This window comes from Cebus imitator, unplaced genomic scaffold (assembly GCF_001604975.1).
Source record: "Cebus imitator isolate Cc_AM_T3 unplaced genomic scaffold, Cebus_imitator-1.0 Scaffold181, whole genome shotgun sequence".
Lineage (NCBI taxonomy): Eukaryota > Metazoa > Chordata > Mammalia > Primates > Cebidae > Cebus > Cebus imitator.
Genome location: NW_016107496.1, coordinates 2,950,429 through 2,961,400, shown reverse-complemented (window position 1 = coordinate 2,961,400; position 10,972 = coordinate 2,950,429). Strand labels below are relative to the sequence as shown.

General features: G+C 41.2%; 1 protein-coding gene across 7 annotated transcripts in view; it reads left to right on the top strand.

The window, feature by feature from the left end:
* TFCP2 (transcription factor CP2) overlaps positions 1–8,294 on the top strand; it is a 66,304-nt gene extending 58,010 nt beyond the window's left edge. For 2 of the 7 annotated variants that reach the window (XM_017545902.2, XM_017545897.2), the window contains 5 exons: positions 412–502; positions 2,812–2,936; positions 3,606–3,748; positions 5,884–5,935; positions 7,094–8,294. In XM_017545902.2, coding sequence (XP_017401391.1) covers positions 412–502; positions 2,812–2,936; positions 3,606–3,748; positions 5,884–5,935; positions 7,094–7,128 — 446 coding nt within the window. In that variant the 3' untranslated portion in view covers positions 7,129–8,294. Of the gene's footprint in view, positions 1–411; positions 503–2,811; positions 2,937–3,605; positions 3,749–5,883; positions 5,936–7,090 lie in introns of all 7 variants that reach the window. The other 5 variants (XM_037744722.1, XM_017545898.2, XM_037744721.1 and 2 more) reach the window with 5 other exon arrangements.
* The last annotated feature ends 2,678 nt before the right edge of the window (positions 8,295–10,972 follow it).

The following is a 10,972-nucleotide window of genomic DNA, read 5'->3' as shown; positions in this document are numbered from 1 at the left end:
TTTTTTTTTTTAAGAGATGGGGTCTTGCTATGTTGCCCAGGCCAGTCTTGAACTTCTGCCAATCGACTGGCCTCTAACAATCCTGCTACCTCAGCTTCTCGAGTAGCTGAGACTACAGGCATGTTGCACCCAGCCTGGATAATGGAAGGATATTTCAGGCAGAAAGAACAACTTGCTCATTAGACATCATCAGTATGATGAAATCATAGGGTTAAGTGGGGAAGTTAATTGAGGGGAATTGAGATGGGAGAGGAGGTAGAGGCCAGGTCCTGAAGGGCCTTATATGCCATGAAGAAAATTATGGATTGTAACATTCTGGTAATGAGATGTCCTTATAATAGAGCCCATTTTAATAGTCATTAACAAAGAGAATATTTGCCTTTATCATCCATTTTCTTATATCTTTTCCAGGGGCAGATTTATTGAAATTAACTAGAGATGATGTGATCCAAATCTGTGGCCCTGCAGATGGAATCAGACTTTTTAATGCATTAAAAGGCCGGTATGTAATTAGTGTTAAAATATCAATGAGGTTGGATTCCAAATGGATTTCGATTCGGGAATTCTTCACAATACTCTACACAGCCAAATACACATTTTTTTAAAATGTCAGCTATGTACCAAATAAAGATTTTTAAAAATCTTTTCTTACACTTTGTCCAGGGAATTTCCCATGATATTCCATTTTTCATTTCCAGGTGAATGAATTTTGCAATGAAAATTCATCATCCTTTTCATGAGCCAGGTACTATTGTAGGCTCTGGGAATATTAATTTATTGGTGAGCAAAACAGGGTGGCAGTTGTTAGGGAGTTTACTTTCTAACGGGGAGTGAGATAAGGAAGTATTGTGGATAGGGATAAGAGCTTTGAAGGAAAAGAAAACAAATAAGCAAAAAACAAGGTTGTGGGCTATAGAGTGCCCAGAATGTGGTCAGGAAGCACCTCTCCAAGGAGGGATATTTAAGCTCAGTTCTGAGAAGGATGCAGCTCTAGAGTCACAGGAAGGGAAATTGTTCTAGGCAGAAGGAACAACAGGTGCAAAGGCCCGAAGTTGGTTTTTTTCTCCCCAAGTTGGTTTTAACTAGAGAAGTGCTCATTCTTAAGTGTGGGTAGGAATTGAGTGTCTGCCTGCAATTGTTAAAATACGCAGTAGTTTGTGAACTTTTTTTTGGGAGTTACCATTTTAAATAGGTAGTAGTAACATTGATGAAGAAGGCATTTAGGTCAATGGCAGCAGAACCAAATCAATAACTAAACAGAAAAACAGATTGCGCAGTATTTATTTTTGGTTTGGGTTTTTTTTTGGGGGGGGGGTTTCTTGAGACAGGGTCTTGCTCTGTCACCCAGCCTGGAGTGCTGTAGTGTGATCACGGCTCACTGCAGCCTTGATTTCCTGGGTGCAAGCAATCCTCCTGCCTCAGCTCCCTGAGCAGCTGGGACTACAGGCGTGCACCACCATGCCCACCTAATTTTGTACTTTTTGTAGATGTGGGGTTTTGCCATGTTGCTCTGGCTGGTCTCAAACTCCTGAAGTCAAGCAATGCTTCTGACTTGGCCTTCTAAAGTGCTGGGATTACAGATGTGAGCCACTGTACCCAGTCATATTTGTTTTTGTCTACACCATAAGGGGTGTTGAGCCGGGCGTGGTGGCTCACGCCTGTAATCCCAGCACTTTGGGAGGCTGAGGCAGGCAGATCACCTGAGGTCAGGAGTTCGAGACCAACCTGACCAATATGGTGAAACCCTGTCTTTTTAATTAAAAAAAAAAAGGGGGGGGAGTGTTGAATCTTGGGAAAAAAAATTTTTTTTTTGAGATGGAGTTTTGCTCTCGTTGCCTGGGCTGGAGTTTAGTGGCGTGATATCGGCTCACCGCAACCTCCACTTCCTGGGTTCAAGCGATTCTTCTGCCTCAGCCTCCCAAGTAGCTGGGATTACAGGCATGCGCCACCATTCCCAGCTAATTTTGTATTTTTACTAGAGATGGGGTTTCACCATGTTAGTCAGGCTGGTCTTGAACTCCCCACCTCAGGTGATCCACCTGCCTCAGCCTCCCAAAGTGCTGGGATTATAGGCGTGAGCCACTGTGCCCGGTGAATCTTGGAAAATTTTAAGGAAAGAAGTGAAAGTAGGGGTTGATGACGTGGGGAAAAATAATTGATCTTTCATTCTTTTAAGCATATTATCTAAAGAATGTTTAGAAATAAGAAAGAATAAGATGATCAGATCAAGAGGTAGTTGAATACCTTTCTCTGAGAAGAACAGAAAAAGGACTTAGGCTAGTTAGGAGAAGGTAATGAGAAAAATAAGATGATCTAGTTTACTCTTTTGGCATTTTTGAGTAAAAAGTGTATCTTGAACCTGACCCATAAGACAGCGGCTTATATATCTTGACTATTTCTAACTTTTACACCGTAAGTCACAAACTCAAATGACTACAGAGAATGTACAGGTAATGTAAATGAATGGCAGTCAAGACTGGGGTATAGTGAAGAATATATGCGTCATGTAAGGAGAATAGCTGATTGTTTTCATGTGAGAATGTGGGCTTAAGATTGCTAGACCTGAGTCTTCAGGAAAAGCCACAAGTTCAGAGGTTTATTTGATGCCTTATATTGGAACTAATTCCACTTAAGGAAAAAAGCCCTACCACTGGGGAACTAATAAAACATAGTGAATTAATTGCGTTTGGCCAATGAGCTTCTACTTTTCATCTGCTCTGTACTATTAATGTAGAAACACAGTTTCTCCCTTCTTTTTATTGTGCTTACCATAAAGAACGTAAGACTAATTAGCCTTTTTCCTCCCCTTAGGATGGTGCGTCCAAGGTTAACCATTTATGTTTGTCAGGAATCACTGCAGTTGAGGGAGCAGCAGCAACAGCAGCAGCAACAGCAACAGAAGCATGAGGATGGAGACTCAAATGGTACTTTCTTCGGTAGGTTGTTCTGGACAGACCAGGACAGATATGAACAAAGATGAAGAGATAACTTATGGGCATCTGTGATGGGAAACTATCAGACAGTAGATTCACCGTCTGCAAGAAGTAACAATAATCACTAGCATTTATTTTTTGTACTCCTACTATATGGCAGGTGCTTTTTTTTTTTTTTTTTTGGGACAGAGTCTCACTCAGCTACCCAGGCTGAAGTACAGTGATGCAATCATGATTCATTGCCCATGTCTGCCTAATTGTTTTATTTATTGTAGAGATGGGATCTCCCTATGTTGCCCAGGCTGGTTTTGAACTCCTGGGCTCAATCGATCTCCCTGCCTCAGCCTCCCAAATTGCTGGGATTATAGATGTGAACCACCACGCCCAGCCAGGTGCTATTCCTAACACTTTTTATATGCTTTAATATTTACAACTAATATCTCCTCTTTGCAGAGGATTTTATTGTTATCACCAGTATTTATGTGAGAAAAATGAGGCCTAGGGGTAAATAACTTGCCCTAGGTCACACAGCTGCAAGTGGTTGAGCCAGAATTTGAACTTAGGCAGTCTGATTTCTGAGTTCTTCAGAGAAGTGGGCATTCCTAGTGATCAAGTTACCTGTAAGAGCAGACAAACTTTGTACTGACTGCTGTTGCTCTCTCCCTTTTGCAGTTTACCATGCTATCTATCTAGAAGAACTGACAGCTGTTGAATTGACAGAAAAAATTGCTCAGCTTTTCAGCATTTCCCCTTGCCAGATCAGCCAGATTTACAAGCAGGGGCCAACAGGAATTCATGTGCTCATCAGTGATGAGGTAGATTTTTCAGTACAGTTGAATTACCAGATGATGATTAATTTGTCAGCACACAGAGCAAGAGCAGTTCTCCTGGGGCAGAGTGTTCTGTTTTCTAGATCAGAGGGTTTCATACTTTTTGCTTGCTTTCCTCCTAAAAAAAAATTTTTTTTTTTGGAACAGAGTCTTGCTCTGTTGCCCAGGCCAGAGTGCAGTGGCCCAATCTCAGCTCACTGCAACCTCCACCTGCTGGATTCAAGTGATTCTCCTGCCTCAGCCTCCCGAATAGCAGAATTATAGGCATGTGCCACCACACGCAGCTAATTTTCATATTTAGTAGAGACAGGGTTTTGCCATGTTGGCCAGGCTGGTCTCGAGCCCCTGGCCTCGGTTGATCCGCCTACCTCGGCCTCCCAAAGTGCTGGGATTACAGGTGTGAGCCACTGTGGCTGGCCATCTTACTGTAACTTTTATTTTTATTTTTTTTGAGATGGAGCTCTCACTCTGTCTCTAGGCTGGAGTGCAGTGGCACGATCTCAGCTCACAGCAACCTCCACCTCCATGGTTCAAGTGATTCTCCTGCCTCAGCCTCCCGAGTAGCTGGGACTATAGGCACACACCTTCACTCCCAGCTAATTTTTGTATTTTTAGTAGAGATGTGGTTTAACCATGTTGGCCAGAATGGACTCGATCTCTTGACTTCGTGAGCCACCCACCTCAGCCCCCAAAGTGCTGGGATTACAGGCGTGCGCCACCACGCCCAGCCTACTGTAACATATTTTTATGCACAAACAACTTTTATTATCCTACTATATTTGTTTGAAACAAAGTTTTTAAATAAAAAATTTTAAAATTATGAATGGAATTATCATAATTTACAATTGATTAAAATAATGTAAATATGCTACATGTTTTAATAAGTAATTATTAAACATTAAGAAACCCAGGCGTGGTGGCTCTTGCCTGTAATCCCAGCACTTTGGGAGGTTGAGGCGGGCAGATCACCGGAGGTCGGGAGTTCCAGACCAGCCTGACCAACATGGAGAAACCTCATCTCTACTAAAAATACAAAATCAGCAGGGTGTGGTGGCGCATACCTGTAATCCCAGCTACTTGGGAGGCTGAGGCAGGAGAATCACTTGAACCTGGGAGGTGGAGGTGGAGGCAGAGGCAGAGGCAGAGGTTGTGGTGAGCTGAGAAAAGAAAAGAAAAAAATTATTACAGGTATATCTATGAATGAGTTGGATGAAATTGTTTCATTCCCTACCTGTACCCTTGCACATAATTATTTCCTTTGTAGATGAATACTGCCTATTGATTGCTAGAATGACATAGGATTTCAGCATCGATTTTATTCTGTTTTTTTCCTCTAGATATAAATGCTGTGGGACTTGACTCACATAAATTGATAGGAATGGATAGAGTTTTGTAATAACAATGTCATTAGATTATTTTAAACTTCACAAAATGAAGTTTAAAAAATTACATAGTGATATCAAAAAATCATTTTGAATCCTTTATCATATGATAATTTGTGATTAGGTTACTCCATAATTCTAGTGAAAGGAAAGAGTTAGAAACCAAACTCATAAAAGAGTTTGTTGCCCAGTTATTAGAGTTCACCTTTGTCACTCCACTTTGGCACCTGAAGCTTTTACATCGTGGGCCAGAGCACCTTGTTAGGATTCTGGGAGCTTGAAACTTATGCCTTTATCTTGTAAAATGGGAGAAAGGAGTTTGAGAAGGGAAAATGGGGAAGGAAAATTAAAGAAGTTATAGGAAATAGCACATATAGTTGTTGAAGACATGGAAGTTAGTTCTCCTGTATGCACGCATTAGTGTCTGTGTACTCCTTGGAAAGTCTTGGGGTTAACCCAGGGAAATGCATACCTAGCTTTAAGATAACTGTTCTAATCTGCTTAGCTTTTTAATATTTAAAAACCAAATGGGAGGGGAAAAAAGTTTGCGAAGCAGGCTTTTGAAAATTGGGAGGAAGAAACTTTTATGACTCTATAGATATTCAAGAAATACACTATCTGTGGCCTGTAAAGCCTCCCATCTAAATCCCCCTGGATGTGGGGTGGTCCTTAGAGACACAGGAATATAAAGGGGTTCTTTTTCATTTAAATAATCACAAGTTTTCTTGATTTTTTCAGATGATACAGAACTTTCAGGAAGAAGCATGTTTTATTCTGGACACAATGAAAGGTAGTAGTAAGATAAACACCTTTCTCTAAGCAGTTTAACAGCTTTACTACTGCTAGGTAAAGTACATACTTTACTTCTTTGAGGAGAGATAGGGAAAGTATCAACCATAATTTTTATATTTTTGGTAGAGATGGGGTTTCACCACGTTGGCCAGGCTGGTCTCGAACTCCTGACCTCAAGCGATCCACCCACCTCGGCCTCCCAAAGTGCTGTGATTACATGCCTGAGTCCCTGTGCCCAGCCTGGCTTTTTGCCATTCTCTTCCATCTTCCATTATAGTTGAGGAAATTGAGGCATTTTTTTTCTTTATTTTAATAAAGTGACATTATTAGAGTTTGTTCCTTTGTGTAAGTCAGCTTTTTTTTTGAGACAGAATCTCGATCTGTCGTCCAGGCTAGAGTGCAGTGGCATGATCTCGGCTCACTGCAACCTCTGCCTCCTGAGTTCAAGTGATTCTCCTGCCTCAGCCTCCCGAGTAGCTGGGATCACAGGCACGCACAACCATGTCCTGCTAATTTTTGTATTTTTGGTAAAGATGGGGTTTCCCCACGTTGGCCAGGCTGGTTTCAAACTCCTGACCTCAAGCTGTCCACCCACCTTGGCCTCCTAAAGTGCTGAGATTACAGGTGTGAGCCACTGCACCCGGCCCGGCTTTTTGCCATTCTCTTCCATCTTCCATTACAGTTGAGGATATTGAGGCATGTTTTTTTTTCTTTTTTTTTTTGAGACGGAGTCTTGTTCTGTCACCAGGCTGGAGTGCAGTGGCGCAATCTCAGCTCACTGCAAACTCCACCTCTCAGGTTCAAGTAATTCTCCTGCCTTAGCCTCTGGAGTAGCTGGGACTATAGGCGCAAGCCACCACACCTAGCTAATTTTTCTTTTTTTTTTTTTTTTTTTTTTTTTTTTTTTTTTTAGTAGAGATGGGATTTCTCCCTGTTGGCCAGGATGGTCTTGACCTCTTGACTTCATGATCCGCCTGCCTGGCATGTTGTTTTTATAATGCCTATTTATTAAAAGGATTCTGTGCTTATTAATAAGTATGCTGCTGTTTGTCCTGCTTTTTTTTTCCCCTTCTCACAAGAATCTTACTATATTTTGTTTCTCCTACTGTGCTTTAGAGGTGACTAAAGATGATTCTCTCTCTCTTTTTAACAGCAGAAACCAATGATAGCTATCATATTATACTCAAGTAGGAGGGCGGCATTTCGTGCTCAGTGGCTGCTGCTTCTTCACCTCTGAAAACAGCCCTCTCCAAGGGGGATATGAATGGAGATTTGAAGGTCTGCAGGAACCTGACTCATCTGACTGTGTGTGGAGGAGTCTAGGCCACGGAGGCAGAATCCTGGCCCTCTGTGTTGGCCCAAGCTCTTGTGGCACACACAGATTACTGCCCAATATGCAGTTCTGCAGCTATTTCTTAGTTAAAATTTCTGGACCTTGTTGTTATTGAATATCAATAGGAACTCTACATCATTTAGATTGTATGTAGGGCATAATGATGATGGGAATTGTGTGATGTTTAACAGAAAGGTCTTAAATTTTGTGATATGGAGCCATGTAATTTTTTTCTTATATAAAAATGGGTATCTATATTCATAAGATGAGGTCTTCAATCTCTTCGTACTGGTCTCAAATGTACTGGTATCTCTGCTTTTTGCCACAGTTTGTCCCTGAAATTTTTATCAGTGAGGAAAAATACAGAGATGGAATTTTTCTTTTGGTTGCCCTGTAATACTACAACTAATAGTGTTTTCGGCTAACATTTACTGATCAGGCAGTGTGATAAATGTTTTGAATGATCATCTTGTTTAATCTCCCTAATCACACTATCTGAAGTAGGTGCTATAGTGACCCACAACCGAAGATGAGGAAATGGAGACACAGTGGCTAAGTAGCTTGCCAGGTACCAGAAGCTGAATCCAAACCAGGCAACCTGGCCTTTCTTATTCACCCTCTATATGCCACCTTTATAGCCTGTGTTCAGTTATTACTGTGGCCCTTCTGGTGAGTAGGACATAACACTGAGTATGAACTGAGGAATTAATCACTGAAAGAGGCAAAGCACACCTAAATAATGTCGAACAAATCAAGACCTACAAAATATGAATACATAGATGCTTTTTAAGGGTCATCAGTTATCAGAATCGAAGAACTTGAGGTGGTGACAACTCAGGATTATCTGTAACTCCCGTATTCACCGTCCTTGAAGGACATTCTCAAACTATTTATTAATGAGTTAGTCTCATCCCTGCTTTCTGTTTCCCCTCTCTGCATCTTCTCTTGGTATAGGAAGTTATTTTACTCATGCAGTGTTTTTAATATAAGCTTTACAGAAAAAGATGCATTCCCTTCCTGTTCACACTCTTACCATGTTTTCGTTCTTCCTTAAGAGAGTGTGTGTGTGTGTGTGTGTGTGTGTCTGTGTGTGTGTGTGTAAGTGTAGCATCATGGATTTTCTTTCTTCATTTGTAAGTTTTATTGAGAAATACTTTTACATGTTATGTGGGTAAACAAAGATAATGTTCTAAGATTGTGTATTGATGTGTGTGTGTGTGTGTGTGTGTGTGTGTGTGTGTGTGTGTGTTTAAAGCGTTTGATAAGGTTTAAATGTTTTTTATACAGAGATTTTTGTTCATTAAAATTAATCTGCATCATGGTCTAATTTCTCTTGGTTTGAAACACATTGAAAACTTTGAAGCCAGAAAATTAAGTCAATGACTTGTTTAAAACTGACCTGAGCAACTTGTTATATTACACCAAAATACTTTTTAGTGAATGATTACCAGATGTCATCATTTTGAGGAGGAGACATTTCTGGTTGTCTTGTATTCCTAGTACTGGTTCTCTCTTCAGCAGGCTGCTATTGGTTTTGATTTTTTTTTTTTTTTTTTTAGTCAAACTAATTTAGGCTGTTATTCAAAGGTAAGGAAAAGTAACTCTGTCATCATTTATTGATTTTTTTTTTTTTTTTTTTATGCCTAGGTGTTTGGGTGGGAAAGTTGGACTAGATAGCTACGGTGTTTTGTTTTGTTTTGTTTTGTTTTGTTTTGTTAATATAGAAATGTGGCTGGGTGCAGTGGCTCAGGCCTGTAATCCCAGCACTTTAGGAGGCCAAGGCAGGCAGATCACTTGAGGCCAGGAGTTTCAGACCAGCCTGGCCAACATGGTGAAACCCTGTCTCTACTAAAAGTACAGAGCTGGGCGTGGTGGTGCACACCTGTAATCCCAGCTACTTGGGAGTCTGAGACACGAGAATTGCTTAAACCTGGGAGATGGGCGTTGCAGTGAGCTGAGATCAGGCTGCTGCACTCCAGCCTGGGTGACAGAGAAAGACTCTGTCTCAAAAAAAATTTCTTTTTAAAAAAATAAAATATAGAAATGAAGTCTCACTATGTTGCCCAGTCTGATCTTGAACTCCTAGGTTCAAGTGATCCTCCTTTCTCACCCTCCCAAAGTACTGGGACTATAGGTGGGAGCCACTGTGCCTGGCCAACACTAGGTGGCTTTTTTTTTTTTTTGGAGGCAGTCTTGCTCTGTCGCCCAGGCTGGAATGCAATGGCATGATCATGGCTCACTGCAACCTCTGCTTTCCGGTTTCAAGTGATTCTCCTGCCTCAGCCTCTAGAGTAGCTGGGACTATAGGCATGCACCACCATGCCTGGCTAATTTTTATATTTTTAGTAGAGATGGGGTTTCACTATGTTGGTCAGGCTGGTCTTGAACTCCTGGCCTTGTGATCCACCTGCCTCAGCCTCCCAAAGTGCTGGAATTACAGGCGTGAGCCACCACGCCCGGCCCCAAGACTAGGTGACTTTTAAGATTTCTTCCAAATCAGTGCATAGTGCCTCTTCTTGCAAGTGATGCATAGAATTGTATATATAGATGAGACACAGTGGCTCATGCTTGTAAACCCAGCACTTTGGGAGGCCAAAATGGGAGGATCACTTTAGGCCAGGTCAGGAGTTCAAGACCAGCCTGGGCTAAGACCTCCATCTCTACAAAAAGTTAAAAAAATTAGCTAGGCATGGCAGTGATTGCTTGAGCCCAGGGTTAGAGGCTGCAGTGAGCTATGATCATGCCACTGCACTGTATGTAGCCTAGGTGACAGAGTGAGACCCCCATCTCAAAAAAACAATTATATCTCCCTCTGTCACCCAGGCTGGAGTGCAGTGCCACAGTTATAGCTCACTGCAGCCTCAAATTCTCAGGCTCAAGTGATCTTCCTGCCTCAGAGCCTCCCAAGTAGCTGGGACTATAGGCACAAACCACAAAGCCCTGCTAATGTTTTTTTGTAGAGACGGGGTCTTACTATGTTGCCCAAGCTGGTCTTGAACTCCTGGGCTCAAGCAGTCCTCCCGTGTCAGCCTCTCAAAGTGTTGAGATTACAGACATGAGCCACCATGCCAGACCTTTATTAATATATTGACTATAAATTACACTTAACTATTTTTACCTGAAGTCAGAGTTTTTTAGAGTAGTCTTCAAATTTATGGAAATGAATTTATACAACTTTGGAATTATAGATACTTAAATTTACCAGAAAATCTCTTAGGCTTTCTTTAGCTACAAACTAATTTTATTGTGCCAGTGATAAAAACCAGCATAGTGATAGAACATTGTAATTATTCAGTTTGCTTTAAAACATTGCATATGTTCACTATTAATCCTTTCAATTAAATGAAAATTTTATAGTAGCTTTTTTATTATGAAAGTAATACACAAAATGATAAATTAAAACAATAAAGAATGGTATTATATACCTTTTCCCCCTTACCTCTTAGTCCCCTCTGTAGAGGTAATCATTGCAAAGAATTTCCCCATCACTCATGCACACACACACACGCACACACTCAGATGGGCTCATGTTATACTAATGACCTGCAATTTGATTTTTATATTTAGCATATCTTGAATATCTTACCATATTAGAATTTCTAGTTCTACATCATTCTTTTTAAAAACTGGTCATTCTAGGCCGGGCGCGGTGGCTCAAGCCTGTAATCCCAGCACTTTGGGAGGCCGAGGCGGGTGGATCAC